General features: G+C 41.0%; 1 protein-coding gene across 2 annotated transcripts in view; it reads left to right on the top strand.

Annotated features, from left to right (window-relative positions):
* LOC146517622 (glycine receptor subunit beta-like) overlaps positions 1-26,298 on the top strand; it is a 60,025-nt gene that overhangs the window by 24,978 nt on the left and 8,749 nt on the right. For both annotated transcript variants that reach the window (XM_085164033.1, XM_085164031.1), the window contains 6 exons: positions 5,760-5,827; positions 6,250-6,476; positions 8,665-8,747; positions 13,317-13,454; positions 14,710-14,862; positions 16,523-16,671. In XM_085164033.1, coding sequence (XP_085020159.1) covers positions 5,760-5,827; positions 6,250-6,476; positions 8,665-8,747; positions 13,317-13,454; positions 14,710-14,862; positions 16,523-16,671 — 818 coding nt within the window. The remainder of the gene's footprint in view (positions 1-5,759; positions 5,828-6,249; positions 6,477-8,664; positions 8,748-13,316; positions 13,455-14,709; positions 14,863-16,522; positions 16,672-26,298) is intronic.

Genomic DNA, 26,298 nt, shown 5'->3' with positions numbered 1-26,298 from the left:
ATACTTATCGTCTTATGATGATAATTTACGTCACTGGAACTCAAGCGGACCTTAGTGGAGACAGAAAGTATAATCCCTGATTTAGTCTGACAGCAGGATGATATATTGAGATGATATAATACTTGAAGACTTTTGAGTCCTCATTAATACAAGTGCTAGATAGTAAGGAATCACAATAATTCAGTAAGAAACAAATGCATGAACTAATTTGTCAGCATCACGGAGTCAGGATATTTCTAAATTTAGTGATGATTAAGTGAAAGAAGGCAGTCAGGGCCATTTGTTTAACATGGTCCCATCAATGCTTCTTATGGCAGTCAAAGTGTATAGAGTGATTTCTAAATAATAACATAAAACACACACCAGTGGTCATTATAACACTATAGTACTAAGTACTACATATACCTCTCACATATTACTTACTGCACAGGTAGATGGGTGTTTTCAATCACAATTTTTAGTGAAAAAGTTTATTGGTTTATAATACAAATAGTTTTATATGAGTACATTAGTATGCACATGTCCATCATAATTGCTATTGTTAAGTCTGCCAATTTCATTAAATACATGTGGGTTGTGTTTTGTTTGCTTTTCCCCCTGAGAATGATAACCTAATTTTTATTTTTTAAGTTAAAGAGGTAAAAGTGCGACTGAGATTGTGCAAGAGATTAGTACAAATTGCATGAACAAATAATACACACACACACACATATACACACACACACACACACACACACATATATATATATATATATATATATATATATATATATATATATATATATATATATATATATATATATATAAGGGATGCACCGATACTGGTATCGGGTATTGGGGCCGATACTGTAAAATGTGTGTGTACTCATACTCGTAAAAGTTAACCGATACCATGAACCGATACTAACTTATTTCATTAATTAGAGGGTGGCTTGTCATTTCTGTTGTAGTTTTTTAGATTGGCCACTAGGGGGACATCCCGCGCTAAAAAGGCACAGGGTTAGGCGAGTGAGACTGGCGGCTCCAGATAAAAAAGAGAAACTGGAGGCTGCTGTAGCTAGGCTAAACAAAATGTCAGCAGTGTGGAACAGCCAACTTTAACTCAGGTTTTGGAAAAGCGATGAAAATGTCAAGAGAAAATCCACGGGCAGTTAAAATAACAGAGGCTCTGACTCATTTTATCGCTCTGGATGACCAGCCAATGCCGGTCGTAGAAAACATAGGATTCTTCTCAGCATACTCGAGCTGCGATATGAAATTCCCAACCGCCTATACATCAGGGAGATAATGGTGCGAAAACTTACTGAAGAGGTAAAGACAAGCAGTGTGTGCACGATATTAGTCCTTGATTTAACGGCACAGTGGACTGATGATCCACGGGCAGATGAGGAGTTTGTTTGTCAATGCCAAATACTTTCGTTATTTTGTTTGTTTGTTTACAATATGGACACTCTGCAATAATTTAAAAGTTTATTTTATTCTCAAACCTAATTTAATTTATTTTATTCTCAACAGAAGTGTTTATTTATTATTGTGAAAGCTCGGGACAGTGCCAATAGTTCAGTGATATTTTGTTAAATTACAATGAGGAGACTCTGCAATAATTTAACAGAAGTGCTTATTTTTCACTTCAAAATTTTTTGTGGTCATTTTTATTAAGATTTTATTTTTTATCGGCAGCGAATAAAATAAAACCTGTCTTCCAATTCATTGCATTTGTGTGTGGTAGAAGTATCGGTTTTTGTACTCTGTATCGGCAAGTACTCAGATCCAAGTATCGGTATCGTATCGGTTTGAAAAAATTGGTATCGTTGCATCCCTAGTGTGTGTGTGTGTGTGTGTGTGTGTATATATGTATATATATATATATATATATACATATATATATATATATATATACACGCATATATATATATATATGTGTGTATATATATATATACACACACATATACACACATATACATACACATATACACACATATATATACACATGTATACACATACATATATACACATACATATACACATGATGATGTTAATGCAGCACTACGGACGATACCTACAGCCACGATTACCGACACTAACAAGCTGATCTACAATACGGCAGCAGTGATCAGTGAGATGCTTGACTACAAGTTGAACAGCCACAAGGGGCAGTACCCTCCATGGAGAAGGAGGCTAGAGGGCAAGATTAAAGTAGCACGGAGGGAGGTTAGCCAACTAACGGAGTTGCAGAAAGGTGCGACAAAGAAGGTGCATAAGAAATACAGCAAGCTGTCCATACCTGAGGCCTTGGAAACTGCCAAGCAAAGACTCACAGCCTTGGCCAGCCGCTTGAGGAGGTACACCAGAGAGATAGAAGGCAGGAGAATAAACCAGCTGTTCTCCACAGAACCAGCAAAGGTGTACTCTCAGTGGCAAGGGAACAATAATAAGAGAACAGCACCACCAAGGCTGGAGACGGAGCAATACTGGAAGAGCATATGGGAGAAGGACGCAACCCATAACGGCAATGCTCAGTGGCTAGTGGATCTGAGGGCAGACCATAGCGACCTCCCTGAACAGGGTCCAGTAACCATCACAGTGGCAGATATCCAAGAAAGGGTCTCCAGTATGAAGAGTTGGACAGCACCAGGGCCCGACATGGTTCACGCCTACTGGCTGAAGAAGCTGACTGCACTCCACGAGCGTCTGGCAGCACAAATGAACCAGCTGCTAGTTGATGAGAGACACCCGGAATGGCTAACCGAAGGTCGGACGATCCTGATCCCCAAGGACCCCAAGAAGGGACCAGTCCCCTCCAACTACCGACCAATAACCTGCCTCAGTACTACATGGAAGCTCCTGTCAGGCATCATGTCGGCTAAGATGAACAGGCACATGGGTCAATACATGAGCGGGACACAGAAAGGAATTGGCAAGAATACCAGAGGCACAAAACACCAGCTACTGGTAGACAGAACAGTCAGCCGAGACTGCAAGACCAGACTAACCAACCTGTGCACTGCCTGGATTGATTACAAGAAGGCCTATGACTCAATGCCCCACAGCTGGATACTGGAATGCCTAGAATTGTACAAGATCAATGGGACCCTAAGAGCCTTCATCAGGAACTCAATGGGGATGTGGCGTACAACACTAGAGGCCAACTCCAAGCCCATAGCACAAGTCACCATCAAGTGCGGGATCTACCAGGGAGATGCTCTGTCCCCACTGCTGTTCTGCATAGGCCTGAACTCCCTCAGTGAGATCATTAACAAGACTGGCTACGGATACCGACTACGGAACGGAGCAGTTGTCAGCCACCTCCTGTACATGGATGACATCAAGCTGTATGCCAAGAGTGAACGAGACACCGATTCACTGATCCACACTACCAGGATATACAGCAATGACATTGGAATGTCGTTCGGGCTGGAGAAGTGTAGTCGGATGGTAACAAAGAGAGGGAAGGTAGTCAGAACTGAGGGGATTGAACTACCAGAAGGCAACATTGCAGACATAGAGGACAGTTACAAGTACCTGGGGATCCCGCAGGCGAATGGGAACCATGAAGAGGCCGCTAGGAAAGCTGCAACCACCAAGTACCTGCAGAGGGTCAGGCAAGTCCTGAGGAGTCAGTTGAACGGTAAGAACAAGATCCGGGCCATCAACACGTACGCCCTGCCCGTGATCAGGTACCCTGCTGGGGTAATAAGTTGGCCAAAGGAGGAGATAGAAGCCACTGACATAAAGACAAGAAAGCTCCTTACCATGCATGGAGGGTTTCACCCCAAGTCCAGCACCCTGAGGCTGTACGCTAAGCGGAAGGAAGGGGGCCGGGGACTGGTGAGTGTCAGCACCATAGTCCAGGATGAGACAACGAACATCCAAGAATACATCACGAAGATGGCCCCAACTGACAGCGTGCTCAGTGAATACCTCAGGCAGCAGAAACCCAAGAAAGAGGAGGGAGACGAGGAACCATCATGGAAGGACAGGCCCCTGCACGGTATGTACCACTGGCAGATAGAGGAGGTGGCTGATATCCAGAAATCCTACCAGTGGCTGGACAAGGCTGGACTGAAAGATAGCACAGAGGCACTAATCATGGCAGCACAAGAACAAGCTCTGAGTACAAGATCCATAGAGGCTGGGGTCTATCACACCAGGCAAGACCCCAGGTGCAGGCTGTGTAAAGATGCCCCAGAGACAATCCAGCACATAACAGCAGGGTGCAAGATGCTAGCAGGCAAGGCATACATGGAATGCCATAACCAAGTGGCCGGCATAGTGTACAGGAACATCTGTGCTGAGTATAACCTGGAAGTCCCGAGGTCAAAATGGGAAATGCCCCCAAAGGTGGTGGAGAATGACCGAGCTAAGATCCTGTGGGACTTCCAGATACAGACGGACAAAATGGTGGTGGCTAACCAACCGGACATATTGGTAGTAGACAAACAGAAGAAGACGGCCGTAGTGATCGATGTAGCGGTTCCGAATGACAGCAATATCAGGAAGAAGGAACACGAGAAGCTGGAGAAATACCAAGGGCTCAGAGAAGAGCTCGAGAGGATGTGGAGGGTGAAGGTATCGGTGGTCCCCGTGGTAATCGGAGCACTAGGTGCGGTGACTCCCAAGCTAGGCGAGTGGCTCCAGCAGATCCCGGGAATAACATCGGAGATCTCTGTCCAGAAGAGCGCAGTCCTGGGAACAGCTAAGATACTGCGCAGGACCCTCAAGCTCCCAGGCCTCTGGTAGAGGACCCGAGCTTGAAGGATAAACCGCCCGCAGGGGCGTGCTGGTTTTTTTTTAATATATATATATATATATACAGACACTCATGCAGTGCAGAGAAATACTATAGAGAAATTATAGGTAACTTAAGACTTTATACACAATATAACAGTTTAAATAAATCTAGAGAATTAGTGAAAATATTAAGCTGCAACCTAACAGAAAAAATGAAGGACATGCTCATAAGTCTCATAATGCTAAATGAAAAAAATTGTTCTACCACTCTCAGAAACCAGATCCCAAACCACATCTGTTTGCGATACATGTGAAAGCTTGTGTACAAGAATATTATTTTTCTATGAATTGTATGCATTTATTGGATTATATTGAAAGGGCTACATCAAGAACTGTTTACTGGAAATCGTTTTGGTGTAGTTTAGCAGTATAAAATGTCTGAATTGTCAAACTGACTTAATTTATTTTTAAATTTTCATTTTTTAATGGGTGAAGAGGTTTACAACGAAAGCTTTCATATCAATGTGAAATTCAGTTCAGTTTTATTTATTTAGCACCAAATCAAAACAGTGGCCTCAATGGGCTTTATATTATAAGGCAAAGACTTCACAATAATACTGAGGCTTTTTTTTTTTTAAGTGTCACCACAATTGAGTGAAAGGAGTGTGCTTGTAGTAGAAAATAGATAAGCCTAAAGGGAAGGAGGAGGGACTGTTAGCTGACAGCTGGCTGGGTATTTATTGCTGTGCTGTATCTTCTTATTTCTAAAAAGGCTGAATCTTATGTAAAATTCCAGTGTAGGTGTACTGTTTGGTACCAATGCAAAAGACAAAAAAATCCTTTTTTAAAGTTGTAAAAATGCACGTTTTTTTGTTTTGTTTTGTTTTGTTTTTACCCGTGTTTGCATGATCACATGGGGTAACTTGCTGACCAGTAAAAGAATGTTTACTAATTTATTCAGTATGCACACCCTTCTTTTAGAATCATCTTACTTTATATTGCTTTGTGTCCTTGTGTCTATATCTCAGGTATCCCCGTTGAGTCCAGAGTGAACATCTTCATTAACAGCTTTGGGTCTATCCAGGAGACGACTATGGTAATACAGCTACAAACAATGGATATTAGATTAATGGAATTTGGCTCAAACTACTAAATGTTGGAGAGATGCAGATAAGATAAAGATGCAGATTGTATATTTTTACAAATACGCATTGCATTAATGATAGTCATTCACTGTATTCTGTTAAATAAATGAATCAACATAACTACATTAGTATTATTAATACTGAAGAATTGAGCAGACACTTGCTACATGTTACTGTTTTAGCCTGACTCAGGATACAGCTGTTTATTGGTGACATATGGAAAAAAATAGGATTGCACAAGTATGACCAGACTTAAGAAAAATAGCAGAATAAAAAAAAGAAAAGTTTCACAATATGTTTCATTTTAAATATTATCCCTAACAAGTAGGAGTTGATGTAGTGCAAATTATTAATACAATATTTGTCTTTGCAGGACTACAGAGTAAATATATTTCTTCGACAAAGATGGAATGACCCTCGTCTACAGCTTCCTACAGATTATAAGAGTGACGCACTAACTATTGATCCCAAAATGTTCCAGTGTTTATGGAAACCAGATCTTTTCTTTGCAAATGAAAAAAATGCAAACTTTCATGATGTCACACAAGACAATATACTGCTCTTCATCTTCAGGAATGGAGACGTCCTGATCAGCATGAGGTGTGCTTTTAAATCTGTTTTAATCTATCTATGGGACCCATAATCCATTTTTTGCCTCATTCTTTTTAAACAATGAATACCTTTTAATATTCTGAAGAAAATAACTTCTGGATGGATTGCCATGAATTGGACAATCACTGTGATTATCCTGTCATGACTTATGTTTAAGAAATCACATTTTGCTCTCTTAAAAAAAGTGAGTGATTCTCATGAGCCTCAGCCATACATATTTAGCCCTACAAAAAGTTAGTATGTTGCATGAAAAGGTGGCTTGTAGTGTGTAAATCGAGAAGGTGCAAACACTTAATGGGAGCAAGAGAGCTTTGTTTCTCTTGAAAGCTCTCATGAGTACCCGTTTGTTGTACACCCAAAGTGACCTGGAACAGTGTTATAGAAGTCATTAATACATGCAGAACTAATCAGTTGTCTGGAAAATAAAGTTATCATTTCCAGAAAAGCCCACTGACCTCAGTTTGTAGCAGAGTCTGTAGCCTTTAGAGACAGTTTAAAGTTTTTGTCTTTCTCTGAGGGTCATGGAGAAATTATTGATTCATAAAAGTGACTTTAATCTTTTCTTTTTTTCAGTGACTCTAAGCTGTTTTTAGAAAAAATTGGTTAACTTTTAGGTATTATATGGTGATATATTAACAAAGATTTCTATTTCTATTTTGAGGGATTAGAACAGTAACAGTGGCACTGTTGTAGCATTAAATAATTCACATGCATCACTATTAAGAACAGTGGTGGCAATATATGGTCTGGCATAGCCTATAAAATTGTCAAATGGTAGGTAACAAGTATTAGAAACTGACGGCTAGAGGCTTAAAATCAGAGGCATCTATCAATGTGACAGGTTTTACCATTAGCCTTTTTTTGCTATCTTGTATGAAATATGCTTTAGTCTTGATTGAATTTAAATTAGATCATGCAAAATATGAATATTTTATTTTTCTCACATTTGGGAAAAAGAGTGATTAGGCTTCATTCAATAGTATAGCACTACACACATGTTGTCAGTGTGCTGAGCACATCTGTGGTAACTGCAGGGTTATAGTATGTTTCTAATATAGGAGCACATGCTGTGGAGTTTTGTCTCTGTAAATATATATCATAGATGACAGGTCAGGGGGGAGATATCTTCACCCCCACCCGGGATTGAGTACGAAGCCCCAAGTGCGATGGAAGAAGGATCGTTGAGTGCAAGAGGAGCTCGCTACTGTAGCCGGTTACCAAGATTATGTGAGGTGCCCTCTGAAGGTCTACTAGATGATGTAAATGCAGCACTACTGACTATACCTACCGCCACCATTACAGAGACTAACAAGTTGATCTACACTACGGCAGCAGCAAACAGTGAGATGCTTGGCTACAAGTTGAGCAGCCACAAGGAGCAGTACCCTCCATGGAGAAGATGACTAGAGGCTAAGATCAAGGTAGCATGGAGGGAAGTAAGCCAACTATTGGAGCTGCAGAAATGGGCAGTGAAGAAGGTGCTTAAGAAGTACAGCAAGCTGTCCATATCTGAGGCCTTGGAAACTGTCAAGCAAAGACTCACAGCCTTGGTCAGCTGCTTGAAGAGGTACACCAGAGAGATCGAAGGCAGGAGAATAAACCAGCTGTTCTCCACAGAACCATCCAAGGTGTACTCTTAGTGGCAGGGGAACAATATGAGGACCACAGCAGACCACAGCAACATCCCTGAAGAGTCCAGTAACAATCACAGTGGCAGAAATTCAAGAAACGGTCTCCAGTATGAAGAGTTGGTCAGCAATAGGTCCTGACATGGTTCATGCCTACTGGCTGAAGAAGCTGACTGCACTGCATGAGTGTCTTGCAGCAGAGGACCCGAGTTTGAAGGATGAATACTGTGAGAGAGGGGAATGGCAGAGCAACACATGAGGACATTTTTCTTCATACTTGAGAAAATTTCCACCTAACGACTTGTGTAAAATGTTGTGTTTTATTTGTGTTATTATTAGATAACATATTAAATATTATTTTTCATAGAATTTTAATTTTGCTATCTCGCTCTACATATCTCTGGAATCAGTAAGAAAGAGTTTAGGATGCGTTGTTAGCATAAAAAGCTGGTAAATTAACTTATTTTTAAAAAAGGATTATACAGTAATAGGACAATTTTTTCTTTGTCCTGTTGAGCCTGTTGTGTGTTTTCTGTTTACACATGCAGGCTGTCGGTGACACTGTCTTGTCCCTTGGATCTTACGCTTTTCCCAATGGACACACAGCTATGCAAGATGCAGCTGGAGAGTTGTGAGTATATTCCTGATCTAGCTGCTCTCTCCACCCTTGTTATTTCTTGAGCTTCTCGCCTTCCTTCCAGCTGATGTTGCTGACACTTGTTATAGCTACATCTATGGCTGTCTTCCTCTGCTTGTCCACCATTACTCCTCGAGTTCATTAACCATCTGAAGTTTCTCTGTCTGAATACAAAAAAACTATATATACCATAAGAGGAACTAGAGCTCCGATGCAGCCATGGGTATAGCTGCTTCTGAAGGACTTGGTCAGCTTTGTTCACTTATTGGGGTGAGGAGTGGAAGGTAAGTGAGCAGAGCTATGCTGTAGAGATGAGACGAAAAAATATATATCAGCAGCGTTGAACACAGCGTGCTACTAAATTGCATTTTAATTACTAACTCTCTGCCAATTTACTCTTTGACAACTTAAAAGGTATTAAAAATAAGAATTAATGATACATTTCAAAACTTCAGCACTCTGTAGGAATGTGAAGAAGACCTGGAAAGTTTGCAATATTTTAAAATTAAAACTACAATTAAATGAAATAATTAACGAGAGAACAAAATTTCTGATGCAAAGGCTGTGATTGGGGAACTTTGAACATGGTTATAAATCTGGAACATTCCTTGTTAACCAGCTAACGCTAAATAGCTAAAGCACTGTCAAACATATGCATATGGCGTTGTACTATATCATTATATTAATCCCTTTACTATAGTATTCTTTTGTTTTTATGTTTTAGTTTCACTCTGATTTAATGGTATGTAAAGTAAAGCATCGGGAGCTGGGATGCTACATCCTGACTCCTGTATTCTTTTGCATGGAGTTTGGCTTGCTACTGAATTGTGAACCTACGCACACATGCAGACACAAGGAGAGCAGTACAGTGAAAACATGGATATAGAGCTGGATAAACTACAGGGTGGGCCATTTATATGGATACACCGTAATAACATGGGAATGGTTGGTGATATTAAAGTCCTGTTTGTGGCACATTAGTATATGTGAGGGGGCAAACTCCTCAAGATGGGTGGTGACCATGGTGGTCATTTAGAAGTCAGCCATCTTGGATACAACTTTTGTTTTTTCAATAGGAAGAGGGCCATGTGACACAAACTTATTGGTAATGTCACAAGAAAAACAATGGTGTGCTTGGTTTCAATGTAACTTTATTCTTTCATGAGTTATTTACAGGTTTCTGACCACTTATAAAATGTGTTCAATGTGCTGCCCATTGTGTTGGATTGTCAATGCAACCCTCTTCTCCCACTCTTCAACACCGCAGGAGAAATGCCAGCACAGGCATCCAGTGTCCGTAGTTTCAGGTGCTGCACATCTCGTATCTTCAACACCATAGACAATTGCCTTCAGATGACCCCAAAGATAAAAGTCTAAGGGGGTCAGATCGGGAGACCTTGGGGGCCAATCCCAAGGTCTCCCGATCTTGGGAGACCTTGGGATTGGCCCCCAATCCACTTTCCAGGAAACTGTTCATCTAGGAATGCTTGGACCTGGCACCCATAATGTGGTGGTGCACCATCTTGCTGGAAAAACTCAACAAACTCGTGCCAGCTTCAGTGCATAAAGAGGGAAACACATCATCATGTAGCAATTTCAAATATCCAGTGGCCTTGAGGTTTCCATTGATGAAGAATGGACCCACTATCGTTGTACCCCATATACCACACCAAACCATCACTTTTGTTGTTCCAACAGTCTTGGAGGATCCATCCAATGTGGGTTAGTGTCAGACCAATAGCGATGGTTTTGTTCACACAGTGGTTGTTATTCACATAAAAGTTTGCCTCATCACTGAACAAAATCTTCTGCGTGAACTGAGGGTCCTGTTCCAATTTTTGTTTTGCCCATTCTGCAAATTCTGTGCGCCGATCTGGGTCATTCTCGTTGAGATGCTGCAGTAGCTGGAGTTTGTAAGGGTGCCATTTGTGAGTAGCTAATATCCGCCGAAGGGATGTTCGACTAATGCCACTCTCCAGTGACATGCGGCGAGTGCTACGCTGTGGGCCCTTGCTGAATGAAGCTAGGACAGCCACTGATGTTTCTTCATTAGTGACAGTTTTCTTGCATCCACATTTTGGCAAATCCAACACTGAACCAGTTTCACGACACTTAGCAAGCAGTTTGCTAACTGTAGCATGGGAGATGGGTGGTCTCGTAGGGTGTCTTGCATTGAAATTTGCTGCAATGACCCAGTTACTGCGTTCACCAGATATCAACACAGTTTTGATCCGCTCCTCACGTGTTAACCTCTTCGACATGTCAATGGCTGTGAACAAAGAGAAACTTGTAAATAACTCATGAAAGAATAAAGTTACGTTGAAACCAAGCACACCATTGTTGTTCTTGTGACATTACCAATAAGTTTGATGTGTCACATGGCCCTCTTCCTATTGAAAAAACAAAAGTTGTATCCAAGATGGCCGACTTCTAAATGGCCACCATGGTCACCACCCATCTTGAGGAGTTTGCCCCCTCACATATACTAATGTGCCACAAACAGGACTTTAATATCACCAACCATTCCCATGTTATTACGGTGTATCCATATAAATGGCCCACCCTTTTAAATACTCTTACAACAAGTAAGTCTGCAGTGTGAGAGCGAAGTGCTCTAATAGGGTGATATGGTACTACAAGGTCATTAAGATAAGATGGGGCCTGATTATTTAAGACCTTGTGTGAGGAGCAGGATTTTGAATTAACTTCTGGATTAAACAGGAAGCCAATAAAGGGAAGCCAATACTGGAGAAATCTGCTCTCTCTTTCTAGTCCCTGTCTAGAAAGAGAGACAGGGACTGTCTTGCTGCAGCATTTTGGATTAACTGAAGGCTTTTCAGGGAGTAAGACATTCCTGCAGTTTAACTAATTGGTGTGTGAGATCTGGTATCATGGATAGATAAAGCTGTGTGTTATCTGCAAAGCATTGAAAATGTGTGAAGTCTATTAGTTAGATATGTATCATATGTGTGTGTGGTACCTGTAATGCCGACAGCGTGGTCTAATCGCTCTAATAGGATATTTTGGTTGACAGCATCGAACACTGCACTGAGGTCTAGCAGGACAAGCACAGAGATGAGTCCACTGTCAGCGGCCATAAGGAGATCATTTGTAACCTTCACTAAAGCTGTTTCTGTGCTGTGATGAGCTCTGAAACCTGACTCCTCTTTGGTTTGAAAGAGGAGTGAAAGAAGCCATCTATGTCCACTGTAAGCGACCATCTTTGAACAGAGGCGGTGGTTTACGACACCAACTCTCTGCCATCTATAATCCAGTTTTGAGTTCCCTCCCCAGACGCCTTAACGCCCACTCACATCCTGGGCCATCTGACCTCAGGAATTCGCATGATAAGGTGGGTCCAGGTTTCACAATGAACTCACCAGAAACTCTGGCTGATTGGGAACCACACCCAGTTTCACACCTTGTCTCAGGCGATTAGAGGATCATCAGGGGGTCCTTTTGTCCCTCTGTGGGGGGGATACTCCCACTAGGTTTATATCTGGAACTCTCCACCATTTGACCTTAGAACTGAAGAAGCTTCTCGGATGAGAGGTGAAACGTCTTCAAGTAACTTAAAGAAGTCCAGATGCTTTTCTTTGCAAGCTCCTTTGACTACGATGACCTGGATGACTGAGAACCTTCACAGATATGTCTGAAACCTGACTGAACCTCTTCAAATAAGCCATTCCTCTGCAGATGATCTGTTAGCTGTTTGACAACTACTCTTTCAAGGATGTTTGATATGAAAGGTTAGAGATTGGCCTATAATTAGCTAACACTGCTGGCTCTAGAGATGGCTTTTTAAGTTTAATGACTGCCAGCTTGAAAGCCTGTAGTACATAGCCGATTATTAGAGATAGATTGATCATATTTAAGATCGAAGCTTAAATTCATGGCAGGAGTTCTCTGAGCAGTCTTATAGGAATGGGGTCTAAAAGACATTAGATGGATTGGAGAAATGAATTACTGAAGTTAACTCAGAAAGATCAATCGGAGAAAAAGAATCTAAAGGAATATCAATGGTGCTGTAGATAATGTTACATCTGTGAGATCAGTCATTTTTTTTCTCTAATGGTTAAAATTTTATTTGTGAAGAAGTTCATGAAGTCATTACTGGCTGTTAAAGGAATGGTTGGCTCAACAGTGCTCTGACTTTTTGTCAGCCTGGCTACAGTGCTGAGGAGAAACCAAAGCCCAATCAAGATGGTTTAGGAGCACAGAGTGAAGTCAAAGGGGCCAACAAGTGCTCAGTACTTTGTATGTTATATTTCATGAAAACTACCACATCTGCTGTAATATAAAGAGCTCTGTTCTTCTTCCAGTAGCTTCTGGAATCTTGATTTTAAATTACTTCCAGCAGATTTTTGGGCTGCTATCCCCATTTCAACATACTCATCTAATGGTATACTGCAGTGGGAGAAGGCAAAATTAGTTGAAACGAAGAAATTAAAAAATAAATTGAAGTCAAAATGTAAACTATTCATATTATGTATTATATTGTGTACTTTTTATGTCTATTATGCTGATGCTGTAAAATTTATGATTCTAATTTTTATGTTTTAGTTGGCTACACCACCAGTGATCTTGTGTTCATGTGGCAGTCTGACCCAGTTCAAATGGATGAGATTGCTCTCCCACAGTTTGACATCAAGCAAGAGGATATAAAATATGGAAACTGCACAAAGTACTACCAAGGAACAGGTTAGTAATCTGTAATTGAATTAAAAGTTTATGTCCAATTTCTGTAAATTGAAATTTTATTATACTATGCAGGCAAAAACTAGTCTGTGCATGTATTACTTCTAGGCTAGGCTATAGTAACCCGTTATTATCAGGTCACTCTAAGAGCTTCTTGTAAAGCCTTCAGTTTGTTTAGAATGCTGCAGCAAGAGTTCTGACAGGGACTAGAAAGAGAGATGATATTTTCTTCTAATTCCATCGCTTACTCTCAGGCTACCTGTTAAATCTAGAATTTAAAATCCTTCTTAAATAAGGTCTTAAATAATCAAGTCCAATCTTATCTTAAATAAATAATAGTAGTATATTGTCACAGTAGGCCACTTCTCTCAGACTGCAGAATTACCCGAGTTTCTCAAAGCAGAATGGGAGGAAGAGCCTTCAGTTATCAGGCCCCTCTTCTGCAGAACCAGCTTCCCTCTCTACTTTCAACATTAGGCTTAAAATTTTCCTTTTTGACAACTCTGGATCAGGTGAGCCTGAATGGTAAATGGACTGGTTCTTATATAGCGCTTTTCTACTCATCTGAGCACTCAAAGCGCTTTACACAACTTGTGCATTCACCCATTCACACCCATTCGCACAAGCACATCTCTCTAAGTGCTTTTATAGCTAACATTCACACACATTCATACTCCGATGGATGCATTGGAGAGCAATTTGGGGTTAGTATCTTGCCCAAGGATATTTGGCATGCAGACTAGGGGAAGCCAGGAATCGAACCACCAACCTTCCGATCAGTAGATGACCTGCTCTACCACCTGAGCTACAGTCACCCCAAATGAATCCTCCCATAGTTACGCTGCAATAGGCTTAGGCTGCTTGGGGCTTCCCATGAGTCATTGATTGTTTCTTCTTCACTCACCTCATTTTCGTGTTCCATTATTATTTTTAATCATTAGCAGTGATTAAACTCTATCGCTCTCTTCTAGTGTGTCTTTTGTCACTTCTACTCTCCCCTACCCCCAACCAGTGACAGAAAATGGCAAATAGTTTCTTCCTGTTAAAGGCGAGTTTTTTGTTCGCGTTGTCACCAAGTGATTGCTCATAGGAGTTGTCTGATTGTCGGGATTGTCTAAAAAGATAATTTGCCATTATTAACTACAATGAAAATAAGGTAGTCTGTCTCAAAGTAATGCAGAAAATATTGAATATGAACAGCTTATCTTATGTATTTAAGATCTGTGTGTTTGAGTATTTAATCATTCTCTGTTTCCAGGATACTACACCTGTGTCGAGGTTATATTTACGTTGCGACGGCAGGTCGGTTTTTACATGATGGGAGTTTACGCTCCAACACTGTTGATTGTTGTTTTGTCCTGGTTGTCATTCTGGATCAACCCTGATGCCTCAGCTGCAAGGGTGCCACTAGGTGAGTACCACATTTTGCATTCTTTGTTTGAATCACTTTACATTTAAGTAAACTGTAACCAAATGTTTGCATTTCAGCGCTGATTGATTGTTTGTGTTTGCAGGTAACACAGCTGCTTCTTTATTCAAGACAGTTGGACACCTCAAAGAAAAAAAAACCATACAAATCACTTAATAATTGTTAATTTCCACTTAGGTCTTGCATTGACCATGCTGGTTCATTGTCAATACCTACTGGTGCAATTAATGGAACAATGAATTACGTTCTATTACTGAGCTTCCCTTTAAAATCTCAGCTTTGAAATAGGTTTCTTGAAAACAGCAGCTGAATTCATGAAAAACACTAAGTTTATGAAAAGCATTTTTTTTATGGTTTTACTTTTATGGTTTTACTTTTACTTTTACATAGTTTTACTTAACCAAAAGGCATAAGATTATAGTAGATTAAAGTTGATTCAGTTGAGAGGTCTCATGTCTTTCCAGTGAGAGTAGCTCCAAGGGTCAACCTTTTGCTGTGTTTTCATGAGAAACAAGGAGCATGGGAGGAAGCTGTACCATGTACTGAAAAGAAAGAAAAAGCAGATGTAGATTAAATGTCTATGTCTAACCTTAATGCACAAGGATAATTTCTAAACTTGTCTCACCTGTCTCCCCAGCTTTATCGGTTCTGATTGAATCCAGTCTCCCCTGGTCTCATGTTACTTTATATAAAATGGACCCCATTAAGTTCCATAAAGCTTGCCATCCAGATTTTAGAATAGAGAAATGGTATGGCATCTTTGTGTGTACATGAGGATATTCTTATTTGTTGTGGCTACGACTGTTACTGGAAGACAAACTGATAAATTTGTCATTTATCTGTGTAGAGCCATATATTTTGTTTCTTACATTTCACCTTCACAAAGCTACTGTAAAGCAATATTTATCAAACCTAGTTCAGTAATCAATTGCTATGAACATGTGGTTATTTCAGCATATATAGCATGTAATTCGGGCAAATATAAAGCAAATCTGACTATGCTGGCCTTTACAGAATTGTAATTGGATTAATAAGACATGACATCAACAAATTAAATAACAAGATGCATGTCTCAGAGGGGCTTTAACCAGGCCATTTTCTGAGAAACATCCTCTTCCTGATGTTAAATTTGTTTTCAAGTCCTATTGAGAGCATTATTATACGCATGCATGAGATTTTCATTATGAATCAGTACCTAATTTCAGTCAAGATTCTTCGTTGCTCTGTTCCCACAAAGACAGATTGAATATTGAATAATGAGAAAAAAGTTCTAGCTGTAACTGTAGACTGATTATTCACTTCTTAAAACTTTACCTCACTAAAACATAATTTAATACTACTGTTTCCCTCTGCTCAGATTGACATACTGATGCAGCCATACATATAATACTGTGCTTGATAAAGGAGCATAATGTTCAATTTACAGAACTCTTAAAGAAGGCATTCAGATGTAACTGAGTTGTAGCAAATACGATGCTATATGTATATTCAATATGGTGTATTATAATGATCACTACTTTTAAAATTGAATCTCCTCTTTTTGATGTATCCAAGCAGAATTAAATGATCACAAATCTCAATTACCTGGAAATGATTATTATAAAATGGTAAAATTAACATGTTAACGTCTGTGCTTTTCTAGGTATTTTGTCAGTGCTTTCGCTATCCAGTGAGAGCATGTCCTTGGCTTCAGAGCTACCAAAGGTTTCCTATGTAAAGGCTATTGATATTTGGCTCATTGCCTGTCTGCTCTTTGGTTTTTCATCCCTTGTGGAATATGCTGTAGTCCAGGTCAGTTCTTGCAAACAACCACTCACACTGTACTGTAAAATACATCTTGCTATATATAAAATATCTGTGTACACATAGCTTAGTTGGAAAACCTACTTGGGGAACAAGCCTTGGGACAAGATAACAATAACTGCATCAGCAATTCAACAAAATATTTGCATACTATTTTGCAGTGTAGAGGTTTCTGTCAGAGTTTAGGGTCCAGATGCAGATGTGCAGAGATGGAACAAAAAGCAAGCCTTTATTTTGGCTGCAATTTGCTGTTTTTGCATATTTCTCCATCTCTGAGTGAAGTCCCCTCACAGTCTTTTGAGATGCAGCACCAGGCTTATAGCCTGGTTTATAGCTTGGTGCTGCAGCAGACACACTGTCTATTAAACCGACCAGAATCTGTTTGTGTGTTTGCTGTTGGAGACTATCCCAGTTGCCATTGGTGAAGAGACAGGGTATACCTGGACAGATCGCCAGTCTCTAGGCTATAATAAAAATGAAATGTTTATTACTTAAATTCAAAAATAGTACCTAGGGCTAAATAAGTATACACTTCTGCCTACTCCTTTTCAAACAATTGCATGGAATGATTTTATGAAACGTTGGTGAATGTATATGTTTGAAATAAAAAAGAACTGACCTGAACTGAATTCATGTTTCCCATGGAAATAAGTTGACAGAACTTAAATGGAATCCTAGTCATGGTCAACAGTGGCTAACACAGAGCACTGCAGGCGAGCCGACATCAATTTTCTTACACTGACTACACTAAGCTTTACAGTAGCGCTTCTTCTTTGTTGCTGATTGAAAACACAGGCGCAAGCACACACACACACACACACACACACACACACACACACACACACACACACACACACACAAACACACAAACAAATGAACACATTCACTTTTTGTCTCTTCAGGAAATTAAGAGAAATTAAGCTCCTGCACCATTGTTTTCCTGATTGGGTGTTCATTTATTCTTCTTTTCAATATCCCACAGAAAATAAAGGACAATTAAGCTCAACTTCAAATTCTCATCAGATTCCTCTTCTTGGACATCTCATCGCAATCCACTGCACAAACATAAGGACATTTCTGTTCAAATTCAATATAACATTACATAAAAAAATGATCTGTGATTGTGGACATGAAATTGCCAGTTGACTCTTCCTCTGGGTTACCTTCTGTCTGCCAACAGGCTTATTTTAATAAATAAAAATGTACATAAACAATCATCTTCAATAGTTGACATGAAATTCAGTGGAAGAATGCTTATAAATCCCTCCCTCTTTGGGATTTGCTGACCATAACCCATCTATTAGACTGTCTTTTAATCAATTTTAACTTTGTTTTATCGTTCTTCTATTGAGTCTGTTTTATCTCTTTGTTTGGTGGCATGGTTTGGTCAGACCTCTGTCACAGAGAAAAACTCACTAAATCAGATTTAGCCTCTCTGTACTCTAAACAGGTACAGAGGGTGGCTTTATCAGTTCTTTATAATGGTTGCCATTCTCTACGGGGTGAATTTCAGTGTCTTCCCTCTGGACGGAAGTTTCTAGTTACAAGATGCAGGACAAAGCATTATAAAAACAGCTTTGTCCCTGCCGCTCTCACTAAACCTAATAAGAACTGTTTTTGGTTTGAGTCATCTTGTCTATTTACCAAATATGTGTCTGTCAGGATTAAATACGTGTGTGTGTTTTGTGAAGGGATGCCATATGCTATTTTTTTTTCTGTAAAACAAATTTACCTAAAGGTATAAATACAGTAACCTTGAACCTTGGAGGGGCTAAACTGCTGATCTTTAATAATAATAATAATAATAATAATAATAATAATAATAATAATAATACATTTTACTTGAATGTGCCTTTCAGAACATTACATACATTTTTAACACAATGTTATCACATTCCTTTGATGTGATGTGATCATATTGCATTGACTGTATTGAGCAAAATTGTCCTTTAATTTTTGTGGAATATTGCAGCCAATAGAGATTAAACTTGGCACAGATTTACAGTAGTTGGATGACAGTAAGTTTCAGGTCAACTTTCAAGGATAATTTTAAATTTATTTTCGAATGTGCCTATGTGCTGCGTCTCAGTCCAGCTCTGTCCAGCGATTGATAGGATTTCAGCCACTTCTATCTGCCAGTGGTACATGCAGGGCCCGATCCTTCCATCATAATTCTTCTCCCTGCCTCCTCTTCTTTCTCAGGTTTCTGATGCCTGAGGTATTCACTAAGTACATGATCAGTTGTGGCTGTCTTTCTGATGTATTCATGGTTCTTTATTGTTTTTTCCTGAATTTCTTTTTGCTTTTATTTTTTGTGGCACTCAGGCCTCTACAGCCGAAGGTTTTGTTGTCTTGATGTCAGTGGCATCACCTCCTTTGGCCAGCTGATTATCCCAACAGGGTATCTCACAACCGGCAGGGTGTAGGTGGTGATTACCTGGATCTTTTTCTCCCCATTCAGCTGACTCCTCAGCACCTACCTTCTCTCTGCAGGTATTTGGTGGTTGCGGTTTTCCTAGTGGCTTCTTCATGGTTTCCATTTGCCTGTGGGATTCCAAAGTACTTGTAGCCGTCCTCAATGTCTGCCTTCTGCTAGTGCAATCCCCACAGTTCTGACTACATTCCCTCTCTGCTTCTCCAAATGACATTTAGCTGTTGTTGCTTTATATCCTCGTGGTGTGGATGAGTGAATCGATGTGTCGCTCACCCCTGGCATACAACTTGATGTCATCCATTTAGAGGAAATGGCTAACAGTTGCTCCATTCCACTGTCAGTATCCATATTCAATCTTTTTAAAGGTATGGGTGATGGGTTTCATGCCTATGAAGAACAGCAGTTGGGACAGAGCATCTCCTTGGTACTTGATGGTGACTTGTTCAGTTGTCTTGAAGTTGGCCTATAGGTTATAGCATTGTTGTTCAAATTACAAGGACATGGATGTGAACAGCTGTCTGCCTCAGGATAACCCTGGTTTGGGCCGTACAGTTTTATACTACAACAATAACAAGTACTATTATGGGTATCTTCTTCCGGAAGCAACGTGGCAGTCCTGTTGTCTCCTAATGAGTCTTCACTCTGTCCCCACCTCCTATCTGCTCCTTTTTCCTGGAATCACAAAGACAGACACAAAAACACCTCCCTGCCTAGCGCTGATCATTTTAATATTACTGATTCTACATATCTAGTTCAGGACATTCTGTTCAGACTCCCTTCGGTCCAGAGAATATCCTTCAAACCATTATCAAGTGTGATGTGTAAGCATGTTGCAAAACCCTCTGCGCTAAGTCAACTCTTCAATATTTCAGTCCAGACATGCCGCTGGATGAAGCTTTTGACCTTCAAACATGGAGCGCTAACTTGTTTATGAGCACACTGCATTGTGTATATAAAAACAATAAAAACAGCTTTGTTTAATCATTTTAAACCCTAACACTCTTTCTTTTTTGCCAATTCCTTTCTGGGGCCTGCTCATGTATTGAGCTACAGTGGGGCAAAAAAGTATTTAGTCAGCCACCGATTGTGCAAGTTCCCCCACTTAAAATGATGACAGAGGTCAGTAATTTGCACCAGAGGTACACTTCAACTGTGAGAGACAGAATGTGAAAAAAAAATCCATGAATTCACATGGTAGGATTTGTAAAGAATTTATTCGTAAATCAGGGTGGAAAATAAGTATTTGGTCACCTCAAACAAGGAAAATCCCTGGCTCTCACAGACCTGTAACGTCTTCTGTAAGAAGCTTTTCTGTCCCCCACTCGTTACCTGTATGAATGGCACCTGTTTGACCTCATCATCTGTATAAAAGACACCTGTCCACAGCCTCAACCAGTCAGACTCCAAACTCCGCCATGGCCAAGACCAAAGAGCTTTCGAAGGACACCAGGAAAAGAATTGTAGACCTGCACCAGACTGGGAAGAGTGAATCTACAATAGGCAAGCAGCTTGGTGTGAAAAAATCAACTGTGGGAGCAATCATCAGAAAATGGAAGACATACAAGACCACTGATAATCTCCCTCGATCTGGGGCTCCACGCAAGATCTCATCCCGTGGGGTCAAAATGATCATGAGAACGGTGAGCAAAGATCCCAGAACCACACGGGGGGACCTGGTGAATGACCTGCAGAGAGCTGGGACCAAAGTAACAAAGGTCACCATCAGTAACACACTACAACGGCAGGGAATCAAATCCCGCAGTGCCAGACGTGTTCCGCTGCTGAAGCCAGTGCATGTCCAGGCCCGTCTGAAGTTTGCCAGAGAGCACATGGATGATACAGCAGAGGATTGGGAGAATGTCATGTGGTCAGATGAAACCAAAGTAGAACTTTTTGGTATAAACTCAACTCGTCGTGTTTGGAGGAAGAAGAATACTGAGTTGCATCCCAAGAACACCATACCTACTGTGAAGCATGGGGGTGGAAACATCATGCTATGGGGCTGTTTTTCTGCCAAGGGGACAGGACGACTGATCCGTGTTAAGGACAGAATGAATGGGGCCAAGTATCGTGAGATTTTGAGCCAAAACCTCCTTCCATCAGTGAGAACTTTGAAGATGAAACGAGGCTGGGTCTTCCAACATGACAATGATCCAAAACACACCGCCCGGGCAACAAAGGAGTGGCTCCGTAAGAAGCATTTGAAAGTCCTGGAGTGGCCTAGCCAGTCTCCAGACCTCAACCCCATAGAAAATCTGTGGCGGGAGTTGAAAGTCCGTGTTGCTCGGCGACAGCCCCAAAACATCACTGCTCTTGAGAAGATCTGCATGGAGGAATGGGCCAAAATACCAGCTACTGTGTGTGCAAACCTGGTAAAGACCTATAGTAAACGTTTGACCTCTGTTATTGCCAACAAAGGTTATGTTACAAAGTATTGAGTTGTATTTTTGTTATTGACCAAATACTTATTTTCCACCCTGATTTACGAATAAATTCTTTACAAATCCTACCATGTGAATTCATGGATTTTTTTTTTTCACATTCTGTCTCTCACAGTTGAAGTGTACCTCTGGTGCAAATTACTGACCTCTGTCATCATTTTAAGTGGGGGAACTTGCACAATCGGTGGCTGACTAAATACTTTTTTGCCCCACTGTATGTGCCTGATCCTCTTAGCTGCTATGCGGCCTGACAGGAGCTTCCATGTTGTGCTTTGGCAGGTTATCATTCCCTTCTGGGGATCCTTGTGGATCAGGACTGTCTGGCCTTCTGTCCTATTCTGGGTGTTTTTTATCTATTAGCAGCTAGTTCATTTGTACTGGAAGCTGCTTATGGAGTGCAGTTAGCTTCTTTAGCCAATAGGTGTGAATATATGACACATGAAGTAGGGATGCACCGATACCGATACTGGAATCGGGTATCGGGGCCGATACTGCAAAATGTGTGTGTACTCATACTCGTAAAAGTTAACCGATACCATGAACCGATACCAACTTATTTCATTAATCAGAGGGTGGCTTGTCATTTCTGTTGTAGTTTTTTAGATTGGCCACTAGGGGGACATCCTGCACTAAACAGGCACAGGGTTAGGCGAGTGAGACTGGTGGCTCCAGATAAAAAAGAGAAACTGGAGGCTGCTGTAGCTAGGCTAAACAAAATGTCAGCAGTGTGGACCGGAACAGCCAACTTTAACTCAGGTTTTGGAAAAGCGAAGAAAAATGTCAAGAGAAAATCCACGGGCAGTTAAAATAAGGCTCTGACTCATTTTATCGCTCTGGATGACCAGCCAATGCCGGTCGTAGAAAACATAGGATTGCACCGTCTTCTCAGCATACTCGAGCTGCGATATGAAATATAATAAATAAACAGAAGTGTTTATTTATTATTCTGAAAGCTCGAGACAGTGCCAATAGTTCAGTGATATTTTGTTAAATTACAATGTGGAGACTCTGCAATAATTTAACAGAAGTGCTTATTTTTCACTTGAAATTTTTTTGTGGTCATTTTTATTAAGATTTTATTTTTTATCGACAGAGAATAAAATAAAACCTGTCTTCCAATTCATTGCATTTGTGTGTGTGTGTGGTAGAAGTATCGGTTTTTGTACTCTGTATCGGCAAGTACTCAGATCCAAGTATTGGTTTGAAAAAATTGGTATCGTTGCATCCCTAACGTGAAGGTCTGCCACCGTGACGGTTACTGGATCCTGTTCAAGGTGGTGCTGTGGTCCTAGCTTCCCTATCTACTGAGCATGGTTGTTATGTGCCCCACCCTTGATAATACTAATATTAATATTAATTATTATTAATAAATTGATTTGTATAGAACTTTTTAAAAGATAGGCTTGCAAAGTGCTTCACATTTTGAATAAAAGTCACACACTGCAGATAAGTATGCATGTTAAAACATACTGTCACACCTTCATTTCAGCCTACAGGCAATTATGGTCTATCCTTCAAGCTCCACCATTAACCACCGTTACCTTCACCCTCCACATCTTGTCGAGCTCTTCTCTGAGCCCTTGGTATTCTCAAGCTTCTCGTGTTCCCTCTTTCTGATGTTGCTGTCATTGATTCCGCTACATCGATCACTACAGCCGTCTTCTTCTGTTTGTCTACCACCACTATGTCCGGTTGGTTAGCCATCATCATTTTGTCCGTCTGTATCTGGAAGTCCCACAGGATCTTAGCTCGGTCATTCTCCACCACCCTAGGGGGCGTCTCCCAGTTTGACCTCGGGACTTCCAGGCCATATTCGGCACAGATGTTTCTGTATACTATGCCGGCCACTTGGTTATGGCATTCCATGTATGCCCTGCCTGCTAGCATCTTACACCCTGCTGTTATGTGCTGGATTGTCTCAGGGGCATCTTTACACAGCCTGCACCTGGGGTCTTGCCTGGTGTGATAGACCCCAGCCTCTATGGATCTTGTGCTCAAAGCTTGTTCCTGTGCTGCCATGATTAGTGCCTCTGTGCTGTCCTTCAGTCCAGCTTTGTCCAGCCACTGGTAGGATTTCTGGATATCAGCCACCTCTGCTATGCAGGGGCCTGTCCTTCCATGATGGTGCCTCCTCTTCCTCCCCATTCTTGGGTTTCTGCAGCCTGAGGTATTCACTGAGCACACGGTCGGTTGGGGCCATCTTCCGGATGTATTCGTGGATGTTTGTTGTCTCATCCTGGACCATGGTCCTGACACTCACCAGTCCCTGGCCTCCTTCCTTAAACTTAGCATACAGCCAAAAATATAAAAAAAATAAAAAATAATACATCAAAACTGAGATGGCAGATTTGCCTTTTTCTGTTGCAGCTGGAAGCAAAAGGTAAAAATCTAGAAAAAAATAGACCAAAAATATTTATCACGATATACATTTGAAAATTTGCGATAACAATATAACTGACGATATAATTGACACTAGACAAAATACTTTACATCTCCACAACTTTATTAGTGCAAAAAAAATAAAAAATCAATGTATTTTCACTTAAACAAGCAGCTGTTCCAGTTATATAAAAATTTAACAGTACAAATGCAAATTCCTTACTGACAGTTTAACCAAAAGGTATTTCCAGTGGAAATTGGTCGACATATCCTCAGCATAACCATTTATTATATCTACAAAACTTAAAAAGAGGTTATACACACACAATACGGTAATATTATGTTGAAGCACAGTACGTATCACTCCGCGAGGCTCCTGCCTATGATAGCTGTAATGCTCCGACAATCCATCAAGCGGTGCGGGTTCATAGCTTAGCAAAGTCGTACTAAAACATTTGACAGATTTTCGAGTGCCGTGTACATAAAATAATTTCGAGGTCAGTAAACACAACCAGAATTCATACATACATTCATACATTCATACATAAGGCACACGGGATTATAAGGGGCACCAGTTCCACACCACTGAAGTTGCAGCATTTTTACAAACCAATTCTGGTTCATCCGTTTCAACCAGGGCCGTCGCCGCCATGTTTTTTCCACCATGTGCGTATGAAAACAAAGGCACTGCGCATGTGCATTTTACCCATATTCTATCGCGATATTTTATTTTCTTATCGTTGCCCAACATTATACCGGTATTACCGTGAACGCTATGATATGGCCCAGCCCTACCTAGCAGGGTACCTGATCACGGGCAGGGCGTAGGTGTTGATAGCCCGGATCTTGTTCTTACCATTCAGCTGACTTCTCAGGACTTGCCTGACCCTCTGCAGGTATTTGGTGGTTGCAGCTTTTCTAGCGACCTCTTCATGGTTCCCATTTACCCGTGGGATCCCGAGGTACTTGTAGCTGTCCTCTATGTCTGCAATGTGGCATTCTGGTAGTTTGATCCCCTCAGTTCTGACTACCTTCTCTCTCCTTGTTATCATCTGACTGTATTTCTCCAGTCTAGTCTTGCAGTCTCGGCTGACTACTTGGTCTACCAGTATCTGGTGTTTTGCATCTCTGGTATTCTTGCCAATCCCTTTCTGTGCCCCACTCATGTATTGACCCATGTGGCTATTCATCTTAGCCGCTATGATGCCTGACAGGAGCTTCCACATGGTGCTGAGGCAGGTTATTGGTCCGTAGTTGGAGGGGACCTGGGGGTCCTTGAGGATCAGGACTGTCCGGTTAGCCATTCTGGGTGTCTCTCGTCAACTAGTAGCTGGTTCATTTGTGCTGCCAGGCACTCGTGGAGTGCAGTCAGCTTCTTTAGCCAGTAGGCGTGAACCATGTCAGTGCCTGGTGCTGTCCAGCTCTTCATACTGGAGACCCTTTCTTGGATGCCTGCCACGGTGATGGTTATGGACCCTGTTGAGGGAGTTTACTGTGGTCTGCCCTCAGATCCACTTGCCACTGAGCATTACCGTTATGGGTTGTGTCCTTCTTCCATATACTCTTCCAGTATTGTTCCCTGTCCAGCCTCGGTGGTGCTGTTCTCATAGGCTACGTTCACACTGCAGGTCTTAATGCTCAATTCCGATTTTTTGATCAAATCCGATTTTTTTGTCTGCTTGTTCACACTACAAATAAAATGTGACAGCAAACGTGCTCTAGTGTGAACGCTCAAAGCGGCCCGCATGTGCAAAAGAAGACGTCACACACAACGCGCTCTGTTTAGACCCAGAGCAACAGTATTGTTTGACTGATGGCCCTTAATATAAATACTTCAGACTTTACATTTTCCAATTTTTGCTTTAAGTTATTTTGTTATTTACTTAATAATGTAAATAACCTAATAATGATCCTTATTGCTGTTTTAGAGGAGCGGTGCTTCGAAGGATAGTTGCAGATTTCTGTCAGAATCTGCAGATTATACAGTACAAATAAAATGTTCACGTTGTCTTCCGAACAGTTTCATTGACATCTACACTGGATGGCCAGGAAGCGTCCACGATGTCTTCTCGGGCGCTTCTCCGGCGCTGATAATTGGCGTCTGTCTTGTGTCAGTGACGTAAAAGACGGATTTAATGCGACATGACCGTTCAAACAGCAGTCGCTTTCTAAAACATCGGATATGTATCCGATTCAGTACCACATACAAAAGTGACCCAGATCGGATTTGTAAAATATCGGATTTGTGCCGTTCACACTGTCACACCATGATCAGATATGGGTCGCATAGGGTCAAAAAAATTGGATTTGATGCGCTTTCGCCTGCAGTGTGAACGTAGCCATATTGTTCCCCTGCCACTG

This window comes from Neolamprologus multifasciatus, chromosome 6, assembly GCF_963576455.1.
Source record: "Neolamprologus multifasciatus chromosome 6, fNeoMul1.2, whole genome shotgun sequence".
Classification (NCBI taxonomy): Eukaryota; Metazoa; Chordata; class Actinopteri; order Cichliformes; family Cichlidae; genus Neolamprologus; species Neolamprologus multifasciatus.
Note: the sequence above shows the minus strand (reverse complement) of the source record. Positions and strands in the feature narration are given on the sequence as shown.